Source organism: Lycium barbarum, chromosome 4, assembly GCF_019175385.1.
Source record: "Lycium barbarum isolate Lr01 chromosome 4, ASM1917538v2, whole genome shotgun sequence".
NCBI lineage: Eukaryota > Viridiplantae > Streptophyta > Magnoliopsida > Solanales > Solanaceae > Lycium > Lycium barbarum.
In genome coordinates this window covers 16,737,603-16,761,842 of record NC_083340.1, presented here as the reverse complement: position 1 = coordinate 16,761,842, position 24,240 = coordinate 16,737,603, and the positions used below count along the sequence as shown (strand labels likewise).

The 24,240-nt window shown below is 36.6% G+C and overlaps 2 protein-coding genes across 3 annotated transcripts; both read right to left on the bottom strand.

Annotated features, from left to right (window-relative positions):
* Positions 1–1,315: 1,315 nt before the first annotated feature.
* Positions 1,316–2,650, bottom strand: LOC132637212 (G-type lectin S-receptor-like serine/threonine-protein kinase CES101). Its single transcript, XM_060354335.1, has one exon. It carries the CDS (start codon positions 2,648–2,650, stop codon positions 1,316–1,318), a length of 1,335 nt encoding a protein of 444 aa, XP_060210318.1.
* A 15,438-nt stretch (positions 2,651–18,088) lies between these two features.
* On the bottom strand, positions 18,089–22,455 carry LOC132635405 (growth-regulating factor 4-like). 2 transcript variants are annotated; one of them, XM_060351780.1, is made up of 5 exons: positions 22,105–22,455; positions 21,555–21,858; positions 20,150–20,528; positions 18,538–18,992; positions 18,089–18,434 (listed from the first exon to the last, which is right to left on the bottom strand). In XM_060351780.1, the coding sequence occupies exons 2-5, from the start codon at positions 21,778–21,780 to the stop codon at positions 18,427–18,429; spliced, it is 1,068 nt and encodes a 355-aa protein (XP_060207763.1). In that variant the 5' UTR covers positions 21,781–21,858; positions 22,105–22,455; the 3' UTR covers positions 18,089–18,426. The 2 variants fall into 2 exon arrangements, with proteins under 2 accessions (XP_060207763.1, XP_060207762.1); XM_060351779.1 differs by having other exon boundaries at positions 22,277–22,455.
* Positions 22,456–24,240: the final 1,785 nt, after the last annotated feature.

Sequence of the window (24,240 nt, the reverse complement as noted above, 5' to 3'; positions counted from 1 at the left end):
ACTATTACATATAGAGCTAAAAACTAACTTAGTAGTGGCTGCACCATTTTTGTCATCTTAATACACATACCTGAAAATAAAGTAGAGCATAGGATCTTTTAATTGTTGTTTACAAACATACATATTAATTAAACATAAAGACTACCTAAAATTAAAATGAAAATATATGAAATAAAAAAACTTTGTGTAATGATCCCAAACTTTGGGGCAGTACTTGCATTTTGCCCTCAATTCTCCCATTTTATTAAAAATATTTGTGTAAAGATCCCAAACTTCAGATATTTTTCTATCATTATCCCCAAGGCTAGGGTCTCGATTACAAGGAGTTGTTCTTTTCTGCTTTTTAGGAGGATTACCCACGGAAGAAGTATTAGGGCATTACCATGTACTTGAGTTACAGCAAATGCTGATGTTACTGAAGTATCTTCTATAGGAACCTCCAAATCTACAACCCCTATACTTTTCATATGAAAAATATTAGAAGTTTAGGACTCATTCAAACAAGAAAAAAGAAAGGTATAAATTCGAAAAAAAGAAGAAGAAACAATCTAAAATCAAATGACTGACAAAGAAAGGTTAAAAATTTAAGTTAAAGACATTAGATTCTAGCGTGAACTTCTGTTAGTAGGTTTACACTTAACACTTAAAAGAGTTAAAAGACTTAAAGACATGAGCTTGGACATATTCTTAAAAACATGAGTCTTAAACAATCATGTGAAATAAGTGGATCAAAAATCAAATTAATGATTAAAAGGTATAAAATATTTATAATTATTTATGAAAAACTAATATTATACATATAAATAATTATAAAATTTATGTGTATAATTTATCGGTTTGGTTCGGTTATTTATTCGGTTATTTTTTAATAGAACCATAACCAAACCAAATATTATCGGTTTTTAAAATTTAAAATCAAATCAAACCAAACCAAACCAAACCAAATGTCGGTTTTTTTATTCGGTTTGATTAAATTTTCGGTTTGGTTTTGGTTTTAACCAAAACCGTGAACAGCCCTAGTTAAGGTGTGTTTTGCAAACTAGTTGTGATAATTTAGGAAACTCTCACATCTAATAATTCAGGGAAAAAACTCAAAAAAAAGTTATACTTGAGGTGTGTTTTTAACCATTATCTCTTTTCTTTTTCTACAAAAGTTACTTAACTAATTCATTCACTTTTAAATTACTGAACTTGCGGTTGGTTACTCATAAAATAAATACTCATTAAATCTTACCAAAAAGCCTAGTAGGCATGTTTTATCATCAAAAATTGCAAAGTTAGAAAGCAGAGCCAAACATTTTCCCACTTATTGTGGTTATTTTGCCCGAGAAAACTGTAGTTTTCGGTTCAATAGTTGTATGAATGAAATTGTATCGGTCAGAAACTTACTCTGAGGTTCTGTTACTTCTGTAATGACATAACATTTCGAGCCCATGCCAGAAATATCTTGACTGAAGTTCAAATTCTTCCCTCTCCAGAATGTGCATCCATTAGAATATTCAGAAGAATCATAGCCAACACAATCGCAATCATTCCAGCATTCAGCTCTGCAATCACTCAGGGGAAAGCTTGAATTTCCCACTTTCGTTCCTTCAGCATACCGTGGCCCTAAAGGTTTTTCAAACATAAAATCTCCTGATCTTAATTGAAATTCTTGGCCTGGCTTCCTGCATTTTGGCTGCTTCCATAACTCACACCCACTTGATTGCGGAGCTTCATCTTTGTAGCCATAACAGTTCTCTGTGTAGGCAACATTTGGCCTGTCTCCATCAAGTATACTCCCTGAGGCAGATAATTGCCAACCGGAGATGGTTCGTCGTTCTATGCTTGTCAGTTCATCGTATATAAGTGAATAACTGAAGTACTCTTGATCGGCATTGCGTAAGGTGGAGAATTTATAATTCAGGTTCAAAAACTCTGTCCAAATGTGTGGGAATTCCCCCTTCTCCAAACCTCCACTTGTCCAATAAATCACACCTCGTCGTCGGATAACTAAACGACGTCTTAGCGGGTCCCTTTCAAGCGTAAAAGCTCCAGGTGCCGGTGTAATTGGATTTTGCCACGACGTAAGACTCCAATTCTTTCCGGTTTTGTGTTTGATCCCTAGTTTCATCCCTGGCAACAAGGTATCCGTGGGATAGTCGAAGCTATTCCACAACTCCCGGATTAATGAACCATTTGAACTCACCTCACTCAGCACAAAACTGCCTGATTCTTGTAGGGTAGCTGTGGTGTCAAGTGTAGTTTGCTCTGCCGAAAGCACAACATTCCCTCTATTATGTTTGATAATAAGTCTACCTGAGCTATCTATTGTAAGAACACCAGAATTGTTATGTATAGGTTCATTTCTGTTGCCAATCCATACTGGAAATCTGATCATAGAATTATTGGTATACCAAATTGCTAAGTAGCTGTAGTTGTTTCTTTCGGCCGGGATGAGGAATCCAAGAGTGAAAGTCTTATTGGAAGAAACAAGTGAAGTGGAAGAATTCACAACTTCCCCTTGTTTCAGTATCTCAGTTTCTGAAGAAACAGTGGACTCTAAACTACAGAAAATCAACAAGCACAAGAAAGAGAAGTAAAGGGTTCTCATAGCTAGTTTTAGTAGCTTCATCTTCTCTAATTGCAATTGCCAATTAGCAGTTGACATTCTTGGGTGAGGTATTATAAGGCAATAGAAAGAGAGAAGGAAAAAGAACTATGGATGGATAGGTCATATAACTCATTCGTTGTTGTATTATATGGGATGTCATTGTATGTGGACAGTTCCTCTGATATTTCTTGCAATTCTTCTCCCAATATCTTTAACAGATTGTTTAATGTGATCATAATTAAGGATGTGACTTTCATAGTATTCACAAATAAATTTACATATCCCATATTCCGTGTTTGACTCTACTTAGCTAGTCGCAACTCACAAGTAAGAATGGATGTTGTCGCAATAAAGGGTGTGGTGGAATGGTTTGGATCCATTTGTCCTTAACCACGTATCTTGGGGTCGAGCCCCGAGAATGGATAACTTCTTGGTAGAGAGTGTTTTACTCCCTTAATGGGCCTATCCAACGCGAATCCGAATTAATCGTGGCGAGTAGATTTCCAATACCAGATAGTTAAAAAAAATGGATGCATTCATTGTCACGGACATTTTCATTCTTATTTTTCTTGCCGAAGACCAAGTTAATGACATTTGTTTATGAGAAGTTCTTTTCAGTGTTAAATAAAACAAATGTGCAATCTCCCGTATAGTCAATGAATTCATTCCGTTTCATTTGTTATCAAAAAAAGTCAAATGAAGTATTGGAAATGTCACAAATTATCAAATCACTTACTAGAATAAGAGTTATTTAATGTGTCATCGGTTGAATAGAGCATAGCATATAAATTAATAATGAGAATGTACTTACCAAAGTGCAAATAATCGAAACTTGCGCACATAATTTTACTCTATAAAATTTAAGTCAAATTGACTTATATGTAAAGTCTGAAAATGCTCAATTGTTGTTTAGTATTAGTACATGATATCTCTTGACAATTTCAAACTCCGTACAGAAAGAATATTAAATTGCTTTCAACTATTTTCGGGAATTTGAGCACATAAAATATTTCTATTTCACTGAATTCACCTCTAAAACCCAAAAACCAAAAACATGAAACAGAACAAAAGAACTCGACATGCAATAAGTATCAGAGAAGTATTTAACTTTTGTTTTTTTACTTTCTACTTTTAAAATTAGCATTCACCTAATTCTAAATATTAAAAAACTCATAAATATTTTGCAGACCAAACTGCATTAAAGCCATATATAAATGCCAACTAGAAACGGTTGTTAACTGTTAACAATGAAGAAAAGACACAAAGATTACTTAGAAACAAACGCAATACTTGAAGCAAATATCAAAAAATTATAGTGAAGCCCCATATTTCTGAATATTTTAAGGATTTAGAAGGGAAAAATAAAAAAAGAGACTTGCAAAGTAGCACAGCTTCTGAAAAATTTGAGAGCTTTTCCTCAGTCACCCGAACAAATAGAGAGTGTGAATTTTCATTTCATATTTGGAAAAAGGAACCAAAAAGTTGTTCTGTGTACTGACGTTAACATGTGTAAGTAAAAAAAAAAAAACTAGTACTACTAATTATTCTCTCTATTGCAATATTATTATTCTTTTATAATGTTGAAGTATCTCTAATTTTTTTGTAGAGTGCTTTTCTGTATGAATGAATAATAGAATTTCCGGTTATAGTTTGATTATAATAGGAAAAGAAGAATCTTTGTAGATTTTTGAATATTTTAATTTAATTTAGTTTCAAATTTGTAGTGTTTTTTTCTTCCGATCTTCATTCCACTGTCTTTAAAAGGTTGTTATTAATGTAATTATAATTAAGGATGTAATTTTTCATAGTATTCACAAAAACGTTTACATATATCTCCCATGTTCCATGTTTGACGCTACTTGAGTTGGCACAACTCACGAGTAATAACGCAGCAAAGAATGTGGCAAAATGATTTGAATACCTTCATCCTTAATCATATGTTTTGGGGTCAAGTCTCGAAAATGGATAACTTCTTAGTAGGGAGTGATGTACTCCCTTAATGAGCCTATCTGAATCCGAATTAGTCCTGAGCAACCAGTTATGAGAATATTGGATAGTTAAAAAAAAAATACAATGGATGCCATCAGTGTCACAAACAAAATCCTTCTTATCTTTCTTGAGAAAGACTAAAAATGACATTTGTTTTTGTTTATGAGAAGTTTTTTAGTGTTAAATAAACAAATGTGCTTTCTCCCGTCTAGTCAATGAATACATTCCGCTTTAATTGATCAAATTGAGCTATCAAAAAAGTCAAAATATAAGTATCAAAACTATCACAAATTATCAAAAATAATTGTTATCGGTTGAAGTAGAGAATAACATATGAGTTAATGATGAGTTATAGCATTTCATGGTTTTGATGATTTAACAAACGGGTCAAGGATCAGGTCCTCCATCAGGTCTCATGGGAGCACTGCACGGTACTTAACAGCTGTAAAGCTGCTGCACTGTTCAGGCATAACTGCAGCAGCACAGCTGTATGTGTTCTAGAAACTAAAAGCCCTTGAAAAGTTGCTATCCATGGTCACATGTTTCTCAAATGCTCTCTGTTTGGTCTCATAGACATACATCATATTGGGATTATTTGACCTAACACTTGCAAATCTAAAAGTCTATATTTCTCTCAAGTGTGGCGGCTACCTTTCTGAAGGTGTCCACAAGAACAAGATCTCAACAATCAGAGGGACCAGTTCCTGCCACTAAAGACATCTGAATTCCTTAGGATAGTTGAGTCTTGTTTCATGTTCTTAATTTGTGTTCTTACACTGCTTATCAAGAAGCATCATAGTAGAACAGATTTCAATCTTTATAACTTTGTTTTCTTGGCTAGAGTTAGCTAAGTATTAGTTAAGTCGTTGGCTAGAGTTAGTCAAGACTTGGAGCTTTGCAATAGAGTTATTATAAAGGTGATTACAATGGGTGTATTGAAAGGGTTAGGGATTAAGAGTTTAATTCCTAGGTTGCAACGGGTTGTAATCTGAAGTTGCTCGTCTTTAGGGAAGTTGGAAATCCTACTAGGGTAGGTCGTGGTTTTTAATCCCTTGAGCAAGGAGTTTTTCACGTAAAATTACTTGCCTTATTTACTTTCTGTCATTATCTGTGGAAACAGTTTTGGGACCTGGTCCCTTAGACTGTTTTAGTAAACTCTCAGGTTGTGAACTAGCAAAGTGTGAACCCATAGGTTCTATCCATTAGTATCAGAGCGGGTGTTTTCTAAAAGGTTAACACCTAGAAAGGATCTCCTTCATGACTAGTTCACCAAACCTAAAGAAGGAAAAAATCTAGCACAAGACCACCAAGATTCAATGGAGAATATTATAAGTGGTGGAAGGAAAGAGTGCAAGGGGTTATACAAATGAATGACAACGAGCCTATTCAAGATCTTGAGAGAGGAGAGTCAAAGAAAGATGACTCAGAAAGTGACGACATCGATATAGAGTTTTTCACTCAAAGATTCCAAGATATGGCTCGAAGAAACAGTGGGATCCCAAAGAAAGAAAGATCCAACAGGAACTACAAAGAAAATAATTGTTGCCACAAGTGTGGAAAGCATGAACACCTCTCAAAGGAATGCTCTCCTCATATACAGATTCATTACAAAAATCACAGTGAAAATACAGCTGCATGGAACTAGGTCCCTGTCAGGAAAGCCAACAGAAGAAATGATGCTGACCGCTTGGTGAAGCAAGCCATGGCTGCTAGAAAAGACTTCTTCAGTATGTCTGAGGATGACCAAGGTGATACAACTATGATGAGTGTTGACAATGAACCTGTAGATCCTGAATCTACATTTACACTCAGGGCGAGATTTGTTACTGAAAATGGTAATGAAAAAGTAAAAGAGGAAGACCAGGGTCCTGACAACAAAGCAAATCTTTTTTATACTGAAAAGGATCTGGAAAGCTACTCTCAGAAAAAGTTGATATCTCTTACAGATCTCTTGATTAACATCTATCATGACAGGGTAGTTATGTTTAAGCAAACTAGAAACGACGGGACTATGTCCACAGTGAATCCAAAGAAACAAGTCAAGGGAGAGACCAGAGAAAATGCCTTGAAAACCAATCAAATGAAGAAGTTAACTAACATTTCTCCTGGATTAAAACAGGAGATTTGTGAGATTCATTTTAAGATTGAGAAAGAACTTGAAAAGGACAAAGCAAATCTCATTACTGAGCTTGGAAAGAGTAAGCTACTTCAGGAGAAGGTAAGGCAGACAAAGACAGATCTTGAGATGTCATATCTCTGGACATGGCTTTTTGGTAAAGATACCTCAGTCCGAAATCTATATGATAGGAGAAAATACTCTGGTATTGAAAGAATCAAAGTCTTACACTCTGCTCAGGGAAAATACATATTTGTGTCTGAAAAATGGATATGCTCTCATCATAACCACACTGGTTATCTTGAGATTTGGGACAAAGCAAAGGCTCTGCCTGAACAGAGAAAAATAGAGGTTTTTTCAAACAAACCAAGAAATATGGGACTCGATCCCTGGAGAATAAAAGATAAGAAATAAGAATGTATGAACAAAGATTAAGCCTATCCATTTTACTGTCACTTGGGACCCAAACGGAATTGGGATCCTAGGGTGAACAGGTGATCACAATAGAAGGCTGGAGTGAGAGAAGGCAGTGAACATGATTAAGATGTTGATAGCTCTGAGCATAACTGAGAAATGGATAATCTCTAACTCTAAGACTTAAAACACAATAAGAGTGTGCCAGTGTGTAACTGTCACGACCCAGCTAGGGGCCATGACAGGTACCTGAAGATGACCACCGAACACCAATTATCATGCTAACAATCATACTCTACCTGGGCATATATCGTTTTCTTTCAACACAAACTCATCATAAATATGCGTGCATACATAGGCCCATACGGATACAAAAATGATGTACGGAGTATACAATAGAGAGGTCACATAGCTCCTACAACCCACACATAAGCATTTACGAGCCTCTAACTGAAGTATTGAAATCATAAGGACAGGACCCCGCCATACCCCAATATGTACACAAAAGAATATACCAAAGAATGGTAAATCCGGAGTAGTGGAGTGCTCTTACCAATCCGCTGAGTGGGTTCCTAAGCGTCTGCGCCGTCTCCTTGTCTACCTGTGGGCATGAACACAGTGTCCATAAAATAAAGGATGTCAGTACGAACAATGTACTGAGTATGTAAGGCATGTACAACATCATACTAAGGAAATAAATGAGCATAAGATAAAGAGAAAACCTGTAACTGATTGCCTCTTAAGGCGGAGTCATGCATGCTAACCTTTATAATAAAATTAATATCATATCATACATATATAAGCTGCCCGACCATATAGGTACGGTGTGATTATCATTAGCCCGCGTCCAAGCCTCCCGCGTCTAGGGCATAAGCTGCCCACTGCAGTGGTGTGTCTGCCTGACTGCCTATAGGGCGGCGCGGTGCTATCATACATATACATAATATGAGGCATGCATGAGAGCTCAATTAAAAGCTATAACTCTATCAGAGTGACGTAAGGTCAGGAACCTCCGATTACATTATGGAATAATCATCATCGCTATGCCTCACCTAGGAAGGACTAAGGTCATAGGGTGAGACCACAACAAAAAGTACCATCAATGAAATCATAGAAATAGGATTATCAACTCATGAAAGCATCACTATCATCATCATTATCAAATAACGTCTCTCATCTCTATCTCATAAGAAGCTCTTAGGAACTTTTAACTTTCATCTTTGGGATGTAAAAAGGCCATGGAAATATAGAGAAGAAATCATAAAATAGAAGTCATGCCTTTGAAAGAAGGGATCTAGCCTCACATACCTTTTCGGCTCTCTAGCCTTGTCGACTAAACGTTTCCCTCCAAGTTCACTATTCTACATTCAAGAGAATTCATACTAAGGTTAGATAACCGGAATCATACTTAAGCTTAAGCTAAAGCAACTATGAGCTAATAAAAATTGGGCAGCATCTCCTTTGTTTCAACAACTTCCTCCATATAATAAACAACTCCTAAACTTCAATAACAACACCCACAATATCATAATCCATAAACTTCATCAAGCTAGACATTATTCAATTCTCAAAATCCCCTTTCAAAGTCATCCCTAACCATGATTGTGACACATCATATTCATTCGCATGTAATGCTTCTACAACATCTTTAATATCATTCATAACAAGATTACATTCATGATATATCAAGAACTATAATTCAAGTCAAGTTACTATTCAAGAATACCACTATTCCCATATTTAAACCTCACACTCCACCTCCTTCCATAATCCGGGTCTTTCAACCACTCAATATTCTTAATAACATGAAATAAACATGAAACTCACCTTTGATTATGTAGGAATGGTCTTCGGATGAAAATACTCCACCTGAGAAGGACCCCAACCTCATTACTAAAGAAGTTCTTGACTTATATCAACCCTAGTGAGCATCCACACACTTGGTTTTCTTGATCCTTGGTGATTGGTCTTTGATTTTTCCTTGGATATGTGTTGATATGGTTTGGAGAGAGTTCTAGAGGTTTTGAGAGAGTTGGAGAAGATGAAAAATAAAAGAAATGAATTTGGGGGTCCTCTTTTATAAAATTAAAAAGCTACCCAACGAGGATTATACGGACACTTATACGGTCCGTATAACTTATACGGTCTGTTTAAGTGACCGTATATGATACACCTCGAAATTTTGAGTTGCTGAGCGGTGAATAGACTAACGAAAGTTAAGGTGTATATAATGTCCCTACAAGTAAGAAGGGATCCTTAATAGTTCTAATTAAGATTCCAAAGACATTTGAGGCAAGGAAGAAAAGCTTGTCAAAATGAAACTTCACTGCAGTTATGCGAAAGGGGGGTTCGACGGTCATTCTTTGTACCGTCGGACGGGTCAACGCTTCGTCGATTGTGCCGTAGAATTGATTTAGTGCAAGGACCATTCGACGGAGCAGATCGACGCTCCGTTGATCAGTTCGACGGACCGCCTTTCTCACCGTAGAATGAAAGGAAACGAAAGTTTGCTCACTGGAAATTTCACAACTTCGACGGTCAGATCGACGCCGCATTGATCTGATCGACACTTCGTCATTCGTATCGTATAGCTGCCTGACGGTTCAGATTTTTTTTATATATAGATGACCCAAGCTCTTTTTTTTCATTTATCATCTTCTTCAACCCTCTCCATACCTCTAGAACCTTCCCCACACTATATCAACATGTGCCATGATAAATCAAGATTAAACACCAAAGATTAGTAGAATCAAGGGCAAGGATGTTCTCTAAGGCTTGTGGAAGTCAAGGATTCCTTTGAAATTAAAGCTAGGTTTTTCTCCAAGTAAAGTATCTTCATTCAAAGATCATTCCTACATAATCAAAGGTGAGTTTTATGCTCATTTCATGTTAATAAGAATATTGAGTGGTTGAAAAACTTGGATTGAGGAGGAAAATAGAAAATAGAGCTCAAGTGTGAAAATAATGATATTTTTGAATAGTGACTTGACTTGAATGATAGTTCTTGACGTATCATGGGTATAATATTGTTATGAATGATATTAAGGATGTTAAAGAAGCATTATATGTGAATGAATACGGCGTTGGGTGGTAATTGTGGTTATAGATGGCTTTGAGAGGGAATTTTGAGAATGTAATAATGTCTAGCTTAACAAAGTTTATTGATTATGATATTATGGAGGTCATTATTGATGTATGGGAGTTGTTATATTATATGGAGAAAATTGTAGAAACAAAGGAAGTGTTGCCTAAATTTTCGTTAGCCCTTAGTCGCCTTAGCTTAGCTTCAAGTATGTTTTCGGTTATCTAATCTCAGTATGAATTCTCTTGAATGTAGAATCATGAACTTGGAGGGAAGCTTTTAGTCGGCAAAGTTAAAGAGACATAAAGGTATGTCATGCTAGTCCCCTTCTTTCAAAGGCATGACTTCTACCTTACGATTTCCTCTATATTTTCATGACTTCCTTACATTCTAAATGTGAAAAGTTAAATATTCTCGATGATTCCTCAAGTGAAAGAGATGAGATGTGTTCCATGATAGTGTTGATGACGATCTATTTCTAAAGACCCCAAAGTCATGAATTAATGCCTTTATGAAGTTTATGAGCTTATCCTATGTTTTCCTTGATGATATTCTTTGTTGTTAGCCTTACCCTATGCTATTAGTTCCTCCAAGGTGAGAAATTTCGATCATGATTGTTCCATCACATAATCGGAAGTTACCGACCTTATATCACTCCGATAGGGTTATTGCTTTTACTTGAGATCTCATGCATGTTTTATGATATGTATATGTACGATTACACCGTGCCTAGTTGGCCGGGAAGTTACCACTAGGACAGGCGTAGTGGGTAGCTATGATGATGATTACACCATGTCTAGATGGCATGGGCAGACACCACTAATGGGCGGCATGAGATGTTTACCCCGGACGCGGGCTAATGATGATTATACCGTACCTATATGTTCGGGCAGTTATATATGCTTATATGATATGATGTTGTTTATTATATAAGTTAGTATGCATGACTCTGCCTTAAGAGACAATCAGTTACATGTTACCCCTTTATCTTATATTGTTGCATCTCTTTATCATGTTATCGTGTATGCCTTACATACTCAGTACATTATTCGTACTGACGTCCTTTCTTTCTATGGACGTTGTGTTCATGCCCGCAGGGAGGCGGTATAGATTCATAGGACTCTATCAGCAGCCACACATGAGCACTCCACTACTCCGGAGGTGCCAGTCATTGATGTATTCTTTTGTGTACATATTTGGGTATGACAGGGTCCTGTCCCGTCCTTATGTCCCAGTACTCCAGTAGAGGCTCGTTGATGCATATGCGTGGATAGTAGATGTCTCATGAATACACCAGGGTATATTTTGTATATCATTTTTGGTAGCCTTGCAGGCTAATGTGTGTGTGTGTATATAATGTTTTGTAAGTGTTAATGACCATCTTATGAAGAGTTTTATCTTGAGAATAATATATGGCCAGGTTGGGTATGATAGATAGCATTGTGAGTGGTGCTCGGTAGCCAGCTCTGGGTACCCGTCATGGCCCACTAGTTGGGTCGTGATAGTATAATACCTCCAGTGAAAGACCCCTCTCTGGACAGGTTATACGATCCCTTATACGGACCGTATAAGTGGTCGTATAACTCACAATTTCTGAAGTTGATCCCATTGTTTCGTTTAATTTTCAATCCTTATGGAACCTTCTTGACACTTGTATAATACTTCATTAACCATCTAAGGAGCCTTATAACTTCTTCTCAAGGCATTACTAAATCGGCATTAGCTCAGTTGTTACGAAATCTTCCCGAACACAACTATAGTTCACTTCCTTTGACGAACTTAGTTTCACTAATTTACATAACTTCAAAATCTTATTGTACGCACTTTAAAGCCACCAAATACCCTTTTTATAATCATAAGAGCCTCATGTTTACCTTAAGCTCGTGTTAGCCTATTCACAGCTCGACGTACGAAAATTCCAAGGTGTAACAGTAATATAAAGAAGATAATTCATTCTTCATATGAGAAAAAGTGCAGGGCACTCTCCTTGATAGCTTATACTCCTATGCTAAAAGAATTGAGTCACGAGTGCATGAGTGAGTATCAATTGAAGGGAGGCAAATCGAGCAAGACTCAAATTCTTCCTCAAATGGCTACCTGGTTGATCTCAAATCTGTAAACAATAATGTCGTTAGTGGAAGAAATGGTCCAAATGAAGCAAGTGAGGGGCGGCGTGTCCTAAGAAAGGTGCAAAAAGGTACTCACTCTGAGTGAACTATGGAATGCAAAGCCAAAGATCATGGTTTCTCCATTATTCAAATAAAAAGCTGAATATCAAGTAGTTGATGTTGCACCAGATACTCCTGATGATAAAAAAAAGAAGCAGAAGTCATGCCTCAGTAGATGTCAATAATAAATCACGTATATGAGAACCTAGTCCTTTTAATTCTAAAGAATCCATTGAGGATGCTAATTGGTAGTTCATGGCTACACTCAAGAGGACTCAGGACCTGGTCCTGTACTATCCTTCAGGAGATAATTCTGCTTTGGCTGGAGATGCTGATGTTGTGCATGTTGGATGTTTGATGGATAGGAAGAGCATATCTGGAGTGGCACATTCTCTGGAGTCATGCTTGATCTTATGTGGTTCAAAGGAACAAAATCATGTGGCTCTTTCTACTACTAAAGTTGAGTATGTGGGTGTTGGTCGTGTATGCTCAATTGTTATGGATCAAACAACAACTTGAGAATCTTGGTGTGACTACCGACTGCGTGCCCTTACTGTGGGATATTTCAAGTGCACTTAATATGGCTAAATCTAGTACAACACAAAAGGACTAAATACATTGATATTAGACACCATTTCCTAAGAGATAATGAGACATCTTCACCAAAGCACTGAGCAGGGAGCATTTAGAAAGAAACCGCTTAGAGTTGGGCTTAATCAATCTCAACTAGTTGCTCCTCCTCAAGTTCCCTCAATGATCGACTATGCTAAGAGGAAAGGTACGATGTTGAAAACTGTTTTTTAGTGATATCTAACTCACTTTTATACTGTTACAGGTATACACACATGGCACCTTCAGGACAACATAAGTTTTGGTGACATTGCATGTCTCAGAGTTCTTGCCTACATCTTAAATAAATATTCAAGGACTAGGTCCCTATAACTCAGGTTAGTAGTCTCTTCAGTACTTATATGATTTTTAAAATTGTCAAAAGGTACAATGTTATTAAAATTCCTCCTTTCTGAAATTCAAAATTGAAGCCTAAAACGATACATCTTCCCATAGTAAAACCAGTATGTAGGAAAGTTTTTTGAGTGACCTATAAAAATTGTTCGTCTTCAATCTCGTTTGAGGCAAAGTGTCACTTCTCTCTCCTCTGAACACTCGTCTTACTCTCTCTCTCTCTCTCTCTCTCTCTCTCTCTCTCTCTCTCTGAGCGACCTTGAACTCTTTTTCCCGGTGTCCAATTTTCCTTAAACTAACCACGTCTCAAGATGATTCTACCTCTCTTACCGTACCTGAAATGAACCCCAACTCCCTCACCGTCCAAAATCTAAACTCCTTCAAACTCAAATTTGCCTGAATCATCCTCAGTAGTACCAATTTCCACCGATCAAAACTCTTTCATTTCACCACCAGAGTCTATGTTTTCTGGTCCCTTTAGGACTCGTAAGATTCAAACCCCAAATAAATTCATCTCTCCCTCCAAAACCCCTGCTCCAAATGAAAAGGCCAACTCAGAAGAAAGTGGTCAAACTCTCACTATCTTAAATGTCCTCCTAAATACTGAGGAGCTTGAGGAGAAAGATGATGTAGTCGAAGTTTCAAGCCAAACTAAGGCCCACTGAGAATATGAGCATCGAGGATCAAAACAGGGATGCAAAGAAATCTAGTCCTATGGTCATGCACAAGTCTATCAGTGTTGATGGTGACAAGGAACAGGAAAGTGGCGTTGATAAAGGAGATTCTGAGGCAAATCCTTTAAAACCAGGTAACTTCATCCCTCCTGCTAGTGATAAAATAAAATCAGATTCGGCTGTAGTCCTTGATGGGAATTTATCTGAAATAAGACCGGGTATATCTAATAGTCTGGAAAATGAAGTGGATATTGTGACTGGTTCTATCGATACGTTACACGCTAAGGAGGTTAGTGCAAGGACTCAGGGGAAAAATATTCATGTTCGGGAAACAGGGGATGCTAATAAGAGACCTGGTCCTGTGATAGAAAAATTGGATTTTGTAGACACTGAAAACACCTTGTCCCCTATAGTTGTACCTTTAGGTGACCCTTCTCCTGAGAAGGAGCCTGGTTGCCTAAATCCTTCTCTGGAAGTCAATTCAGATGATGATGTCAATTTGAGAACTGTCTTCAAAAGGTCATCGAGTCGTGTGAAGAAACTTGGTGAAAGTGCAAAAAAGCATATCTCTGTTAAGCCACCTGCCACTAGACAAAGAAGCAAGGCTCAACGTGAGGCTACTTTTAAGAATAGCAAAGAAAAAGGTACAAAAAGGAAAGGAAAGAGGCTAGTGAAACTTGGGTTGAGAGATGAAGAAATTGTATTAACAGTGTCTAATAATAAAATTGAAGTGGAATCCTCTCCAGTGGTAAGGAGAAATTCTAAAAAAAGCACGAAAGATAAAAGAAAGAATCCTATGGAGGATGAGTCCGACGTTGGTGTTCATGAGGATGTGGAAAAGGAGAAACTGTGTTTGTCTCCTCTAAGAAAAGAAAAAATGTTTTACAAGAGGAATCTGGCTCTGCGAAGAAAAGGCAAAAATTAAAGATTTAGAAGTGCTGAGGCAGGAAACTTTGAAAAGACAAAAGGTGTTATTTAGAAGGGTTATTGACCCTGATATCGTTGAGAAAAATGGAATGAAGTAGATACTGGAGATATTGGAATTTCAAAAGTGGGAGCATTTGTTTTCCTCCCCTACTCCAAGTGTTTTCAAGGATGAAGTAAGAAAGCTATATGCCTCTTTGGTGTATACTGACGATTTTACGTTAGTTATGACTGTGAATGGAGTTGATTTTGAATTAGATGAAGCTAAGTTAGGAGGAATCCTTGATGTCCTAACTGATGGGTCGAAAACAGTTGAAGAAGAGGCTTCTCAAACCTTCAAGGAGCTGATTGTCAAAAAGAGGGTGTCTGTGACTGGAAAAAAAGGTTGTTTAAGAAACAACTTAAACATGAGTGTCATCTTTTGTTTGAGATTGTCAACAAATCATTACTTCCAAGGGCAGAAAGACGATGCATGACTTCTGTCGTGGACCTGGTTCTTCTGGAAGCTCTAGCAAGTTTTCAAGACATCAGTGTACCTGCTATAATGATTGAACATATGATAAAAGTGGTAAACACTAAGAAGGCAAGCATGGGCTTCCATATGGATTTTTCCTAACAAAAATCTTTGAGTTCTTCAATGTTAAAACTGGGAAAGCTACTATGGGTTCTAGAAAACATATGGTCACCATGGCAACCTTGGAAGACTGTGAGTGTTTAGAAAATAAAGGAAGTATTGGTAGCAACTCAACCATTTCCAACTTGATTGAGGCTCAGGAGAGTGCACTTGCAGAAATTGAGAAGCTAAAAGCTGAGATTGTTGTTTTGAAGACACAGCTGGCTGCAAAGGCTCAAGAACCTGGTCCCAGTACTGAACTGACAAATGCTAATGCAAGATTAAGAGCGGAGAATGAGGAACTAAGAAACAATCTAGATGAGCTCCGTGACCAGATGATCTAAGATCAAAGAGCAGCTATCAGGGCTTTCTCTCGCTAAATCTTCTCGTCTCCTTCAATCCAGTCCTCCTTTTCAAACCCCCTGTCTTTTCTACCCCATTTTTATTGATGACATTGGCTTTTTTTATTTTCTTTAAGTATCATGACTTGTGTTGTAGTGACTACTAACTATTGTTTTTTTCTTTTTTGATTGTTGCTTACCATATTTTATGGGCAATTACTTTGTTTGTGCATTGCTTGCTCTGTTGATGATATGTTGTTCCTGTTTTGCTCTTGACGTGTTGCCCGAGTGGCTATGAGTTATTTTCACCAAATTTCTTTAGGCTTGACCTACCTCTCTCCTTACTTTTCAATGATGCCCTTACTTTTCAATGATGCCAAAAGGGGGAAGTACGTCTTGTGAGCTATGAGTTGTGCTGAGTGTGTGCGTGTTATGAGTTGTGAGTTGTGCTGAGTGTGTATAAATGTTTGATAGCAACCTGGTTCAACCTCAGTGAAAGTGGAAGGTGTCTCTACAAATGTAACGCAAATCCATCTCATGTAACCGGGGACCTGGTCTTGTCGATGATTGATATGGTACATGATTTTAAGGATCATGATCTCAGGGGGAAGTCCAAAAAAAAAAAGTTACCAAATATCGACGAAAGATGCAACAACATACTATTGAAGCCGACTATGCAAAGGAATGGTACAATGATGCTGAGGGACATGTCCTTAGGGGGAAGTTCCTAGATACTAGCTAGTTGAATATTATACAGTTGTTAGTCTCAAAGAAACAAACAAAAAGGTTGCATCGTCCATTCTAACTAAGCTTGCTATGAAGAAGAAACCTAGTCCTCAGGGGAAATATCACTTACAAGTTTGTCATCATCAAAAAGGGGGAAATTGATGAGTTATAGCATTTCATGGTTTTGATGATTTAACAATCAGGCCAAGGACTAGGTCCTACATCAGGTCCCATGGGAGCACTGCACGGTACTTAACAGTTGTAAAGTTGTTGCACTGTTCAGGCAGAACTGCAGCAGCACATCTATATGTGTGCTAGAAACTAAAAGCCCTTGAAAAGTCACCATCCATGGTCACATGTTTCTCACATGCTCTCTGTTTGGTCTCATATATATACAACATGTTGGGATTATTTGACCTAACACTTGCAAATGTAAAAGACTATATTTCTCTCAAGTGTGGCGGCTACCTTTCTGAAGGTGTCCACAAGAACGAGATCTCAACAATCAAAGGGAGCAGTTCCTGCCACTGAAGACATCTGAAGTCCTTAAGATAGTTGAGTCTTGTTTCATGTTCTTAATTTGTGTTCTTACACTGCTTATCAAGAAGCATCATAGTAGGACAGATTTCAATCTTTGTAACTTTGTTTTCTTGGCTAGAGTTAGCTAAGTATCTGTTAAGTTGTTGGCTAGAGTTAGTCAAGACTTGGAGCTTTGCAATAGAGTTATTGTAGAGGTGCTTACAATGGATGTATTGTAAGGGTTAGGGATTAAGAGTTTAATTCTTAAGTTGCAATAGGTTGTAATCTGAAGTTACTCGTTTTTTAGTGAAGTTGGAAATCCTACTAGGGTAGGTCATGATTTTTAATCTCTTGAACAAAGAGTTTTCCACATAAATTTAGTTGCCTTATTTACGTTTTGTCATTATCTGTGCAAACAGTTTTGAGACCTGATCCCTTAGACTGTTTTAATAAACTCTCATATTGTGAACTAGCAAAATTTGAACCCATAGGTTCTATCAATTAATAATGAGAAATGTACTTAAATCGGAACTTACCAAAGTGCAAACAGTCCAAACTTAGAATGTTCTCATAATTTTACTCTTTTTATAAAGTCAAATCGACTTATATGTAGAGTTTGAAAATGCACAATTATTATTTAGTTGGTATATCTTGACAATTTCAAACTCCGTAAATAAAGACATCAAGCTGATAATATTAATTTTGTAAAGTTAAGATCTCTTTCCAAATTGATTGACCTGGTTAAGAAGATAGCTTAACTTCCATAAAACAAGTTAAATAAAAGAATATACATTCATATAGTACTGGTATTATTATACATCAAGCTGATTTTTTAAATTCAGTGAATTTTGTAATTAAAATAAATAAGCCTTTCCAGACGGAAAATAAATCAACCAAAATGGAGACTGAAATAAAATTTCCTTGAGAATACGGATATAAATTGCTCAATGCTCGTAAAGAGATCAATTCTGCAAACTTAAATCACATGATCTGCAACCAAATATTGTGTCAGTCTTCAAACTGGAAACTTACAGAGTAATCATCTCAGCCCAGCAGAATGCTGTTAAAAAAAAACATTTATTTTCGACAATAAACATGAGCAGCATTTGAAGACAACTCGTTTTTATCTTCTTAAAACATTGTTGACATTAGAAAATCAACCACAAAGACATGGAACAACTCAATGTTCCAGCAACATAAAGATTACATATAGCTCATACAAGCAGATATCCAGTTAGCACTAGCATGTCTATTCCTCTGCATAGCGCACCAAACTGCTTGGAGTTTTTACAGCAGCAGCTCCCTCAAGCATCTGCATGCAAGAAGGAAAACCAAAAGATATCAATAAGCTTGCTGTAAAAGACTAGACTACTACAATGGAATAAGCTACTTTTCCTGAGGATATTAGTTTTCACCATTTGGGGAGCAAGCACTCCTTGAAGAGTAGTCAGATGTGGATATGGAGAGCTGTGTAGTGGAGAAATTGTTTTTGTTGGATCCCTCATCGTCAAGGTTGGACCATGATTCTTTAGCAGTGGGCCATTCGCTAAAGAAAGGGCGCATCGAATGCTGCTGCTCCTCCTTTACTGTTCCAGGTGAATCAATGTCACTGCCAAAGAAGCAATGCTGGTGTCGTCGCTTTGAAATTGTTGCATCAATCATAGGCTCAAGTAGATTAGGTACATGCATTTCTGTTGAGCTACCCAGCAACTGAGAATCATTTTTTGGTCTCGCCATGGGGCTTGAAGAAACTTGAGAAGGCAATACCCATGTGCTCTCTGTGTTGGTCCCCATCCCTAAACTTCTGACAGTTGCAGAAGCTTCTGAAGATAAATTATGCTCATCATCAGGAGCAATTCCATGGAGATACCTGTGGTACATTTTGACATTAATGAAACTGGATGTCACAACACTTATTTCTCCGAAGGCAGTACAAAACAGACAGCATATTAGACGTGTTGCTTTCAGCAGCAGTCAAGAATACTACAAGAAGCAACAAGGCAAAGTACCCCAACACTATGCATATATCAGAATAAGGGCCTAAGAGAAAAGAACTTGTTCAAATTCCCAAGATTGTTGTAACTCCCTAATAGGGAAAGGATCAACAGTACCTCCTTACCCACCCACCCCGCCCCCCCCCAAAAAAAAAAAAAAAAAAGGAAGAAGAAAAACTCAACAAAAGAAAAGAAAGGGAATGCAACTTAGAAACAAAAAGGAATCAAGAAAACAAAAAAAAGACAAGAAAGGGAGTGCAAAGTAAGCAGGGATCATGCATCCTTCAGCACCATATGACATTAGCCAAAGTCTACAAGGCGAATTGGTGAAGGTATCACTATTTAACACTATGTTGACATTCTTCAGACAATTAGAGATTATTCCAGTGATAAAAAACAAGATGACTGTGGTGGTACAGAACATTTCCAACGTTCATCACTTTGCTCTGCAAGCATGGTCATGCTAATACCAATGAAAATTGTGGCATACGAATAAACACACTCTCTATATGCCTAGTGGGATCTAGTTTATGACTTGATAAGTAACTGAAAATGCTTTATCCTTCTTGTTTTAACATAACAATAATAAATTATCAGGCCATCTAAATTCTACAAAGCTGGTAGGTCTTAAATTAGCAGAAGTGGAAAGATGAACTGAAGGCGTACGGGCTACAAAAATGGGTCGTAGGGAAATGTTAATGTCATGATAATAGTCCCCCAAGTCCTATATAGCATCCTCCCCATGTGGCTTTAAGTTCACATATCTATCCTTTATCAGCCAAAAGAAGGGAAAAAGAAACAGAATCTTTTTTTGAAACGAGGGTGTGTTAAACCACATGACACAGTATGAGATCAAGGGTTGAAGCAACATTTTGGACTAATACAGGTGACAGATGCGGTAGGCAAAGAAACAAAGCTGACATGCCATTACTGGAAACCACATTTAGGCCACAAAGTAGTCGAAGTGACACAAGAACATCAAGACAAGTGTATCCAAGGAAAAGAAGAATTACGGAGGACAAAACCGAGGTACCTATAGTCCTTGTTATCTATTCCATAGGAGACGGGCTCCATCTGCAACTTCGTTGCTGTGCTTCCATAATTCAGTGCTCCTGAATTAGCAACAGAATATAAAGGCATGTTTTGAAAGCTTCCGCAGCTGCTATTTTGGAAACTTCCTCTTGTAGTGCTGTTCCCAGTGGTAATTTGTGACATACTAGTCGACAAGGACTGGGAAGTAGATTGAGATTCCACAGGCTTTCTTGAACGGTTGCGGCCTCGATGCATGTGCCGCTCGCAATATTTGGAGTCAGGATATGCATCTTTCGAGCATCTCCACTTCTTTCCATCAGTCCTTCTACACCTTCCTGGCTCAGGGTCAAACTTCTTCCCATAATAGGAACAATAGCCCACTGCACATGAAAGATACAAACCATTAAGCTGCAAACTGAGCTAATGCAGTATAGCTGGACCCACCGCCCTGAAAGAAGTCCTTTTACGGGAAAAGAAGATATATATGAAGATCTGATCAGCCACATAGCAATCAGAAATCAATGAAATAGGGGCATACCAAAACACAGAGTTGCCACGGCTGGAGCACTTATAGGAACACAGGCATCGAATGTAAGCACATTTTTAGACTATTTTTGCCACAGAATATAGATATTTATGTGTAAAACGAAAAAAAAATCGATTAAAATTAGATTTTTGAACCCAATTGAGTTCATTGCTAAGGATTTTAAAGGTTGAACCCATCAAATCAAAATTTTGGATCCGCCACGGTAGTAGTATACAACTTAAATATTCACCAGACGAGCCTCTAAAGGGAAACAACAAGTGTGTTGCTACTACATTGACACAAAGAAAGACAATTTATAACACACTACATGCCAACCCCAGATAGACTAGATTAGCAATCTTTCCACTCAAAATGGATAAACAACAACAGAAAATGGACAGATTAATTTTTTTTTTAAAAAGTCTCTACTAGAACCAAACTATTACAGCTGTACAGATTAAGGGTGTGTTTGGACTTTGGTATGGAGGAAAACATTTTCCATTACAGTTGTACAGATGAAGGGTGTGTTTGGACTTTGGTACGATGGAAAATGTTTTCCTCCATACCAAACACACCCTAAATCCAAAAAAGCAAATCCATTACTCCGACCCCAAGCAAAGAACAGGAAATGGTAATAACTACAAATCCATAACAGGACAGAAAATTTTCAAGAATGCCAAAAAAAAAAAAACCCTTTTTTCAGATCTGCATGCTTCATTTATACCATCAAAGTGAGGTAAATCTTCCATTCTTTTCAACAGATCAAAAAATGCTTCCCTATAAAGCTAACATCGAAAAAGACTACAAATAAAAAAAGCAAGATTTTCATTTTTCAAGTAGACAGACAAAATAAGGAAGAAAAACAAGAAGAAATACATACAGCTTGGATGATGAAAGAACCTAGCTGAGATGGCTTCAAAGCTTCTACGAATAGGAAGAACAAGGTCAGGTGGCACAGGTAAACCTGCCACCAGATACTTATATATCATTGCTTGATGCTCCAGTTCTTGCCATTGCACAGCTGTGAATGGTGGCCTGTAACCATACCCCATACCCACCTCACCCCCTCCTCCACCCCCCACCACTGATGTAGAGGTGCCACTCATCTCCAGGAAAATCTTTTTTTACCAAATTTTGCCCACCCCCACTTTCCCCTTTTTTCACTTGCACTCAAAAAGCTGCACCTAGAAATCAACACAACAGTCAGTTAATATATAAACATATATATACAGAAAGAGAAAGACAGTGAAAATGTGTCTTTGTGTTGTGTATTTTGTGTGTGTGTGTGTGTGTGTTTAAGCAATAGAATTTCATCAAATGCAAAAAGGGTAAGAAATACATAATCCTCAAGAAAACAATAAAGTTTCAAACTTCAACAATCAGAGTTTTTCAAAAATTAGGTTCAGAAAAAAAGAGCTAGTTTTGAGTACCAAGATTCAGCCTTTTCACTTTCAAATTCAATACTTCAAAAACATCTCATTATACTACCAAAGAAGACATACAGTTGGCTCATTTTTAAGACAAAGAAAAATGTGTTTTTGTGTTGTGTAATGTGTGTGTGTGTTTGTGTGAGTTATAGAGAGCAAAGGTTGTTGAGGTTACCTAAGAGGGGGACAGATCTAGGGTTTGGACAAGCATGGAAGGAAGAGCAGAGAGAAAAAAGCTGAAGAAAGGAAAAAATATATAAAGTGAAAGTGAGATTTAAGTAGAATGAATCAAGAAAATGTAGAGACAAAGTGATAGTAATAAGATAGCACTAGTACTTATCTACAAGACAAATTAAATGAGTTTCATTAACATTTCCATAGTATATATACTTCCATTACTTTAATGGAGATTTTCAAAGTTTACATTGAAATCTATCATCAGAACAAACATAATGAGAGACCAAATGATGGTAATAATATAGTACTAACTATTCATTACATTACCTCTAGTACATCCATTTACTTAAAATGGAGAGGTTTTAAATGTTGACATTGTAGTTTTTAGCAGTGGAAAAAAAAACAGGGGTTTTGTGAAAGATAATGAAGGGGTTTAAGGTTTAAAGAATGGAATGTTGATGGTTAAGGAAGCATTGGGGTGTGGGGTGGAAAACGATGGGTGGGGCAGAGGGATTGAAAGAGGGGGGACCTTATTGAGTGGGGTAGATTAAATTATGTCTTCTTGTGGTCCAATGATGTAATCAGGGACGGATTTACTTCAACACTCTCGATAAAAAATTATATTATATATATAGGGTAAATTTCTTATATTTATATGCACATATTAATTTTTAAACACTTATGATAAAAAATTAAAATTTATATTTAGCTTTTTCTTTTTTTTTAAATATCTGAAATGAAAATCTTAAATTCGTCGCCGGATGTAATACCTCTTCTACTATCTTTCAAATTGGTCATGTGATTGAATCATGACCCCAGAGATGCAAACTTTGTCCTTAAGGCTCAACAATTATTAAGATGATGACCTACAAAAGATCTTATATTGTACTGATATTTGCTTTTTTTTTTTTATAAAAGAACTTTGTGCTTTTTGTTTGAGTAAGAATGTAAAATATCTTAAGAAATAAGCTCCAAAAAATCATTGAGGAGTGTGGTGGCGTAGATGAGATCTCTTGACCCTTACTTAAAAGTTCTGGATTCAAGAAGTGAAAATGAAAAAAATATGATGTGAATGAAATAATCTGATTTGTGAATTTCGAATATTAGATGATTATACAAAAGGTGAAACAGGCATCATAACATAAATATAATCACAAGTAAATAATGCTTTACTTTTATACATTATTTACTTAATCATTGTAAAGTAATATTTTTTTCTCTTTAATTTATGTAAATCTATTTTCTTTTTAGTACGTGCTAAAAAGAATGATCGCTTTCCATAATTGGAAACAATTAACCTTATGCAATGATTTATAGTCACACAAATTACATGTGTCTCATTTTACATCACAAGTTCAAAAGTCTTTTTTCTTTTTTCTTTTTTTGTTCAACTCCGTACCCAGTCAAATGGGTTCACATAAATTGAAACGGAGAAAATACAATATTTGTCATTATTAGTATAAAACTCTAAATAGCTAATGTAATGTGCGGTTCCTTAGTCCAAACTTTGTACACTTAATATTTGTATTACTTATGCAGAGATCTATATATTACTCTATTTAAGATATAATGCAGCATATAATTAGCAATAATTTTTTAAATAAAAATACTTCGAAACAAGTAGTTACTGTATATCAAACACTTAGTGGTATGGAGTATTATTTACTGTACATAATAATTTATGTATTCTATTTCCGGCATAACTAACTTCTCGGTTAAAGATTCCAATCAGTCAAGAATTAGCTCTTAGGGGCCTTCTGTTAATTAGGTACTCCTGTCCAGAGATTGCTAATACACGTATTATTAGATATATTAGATTTTAACATGTAATTACACTTGTGTTAACTATGTCGTGTGGTGTGCTATGACAAGCCTTTGCACTATCAATGTTTATTTAATGTCGAAATAAACATTAATAGTAACACATAAAATAAACATTAATAATAACTTAAACATCTTTTT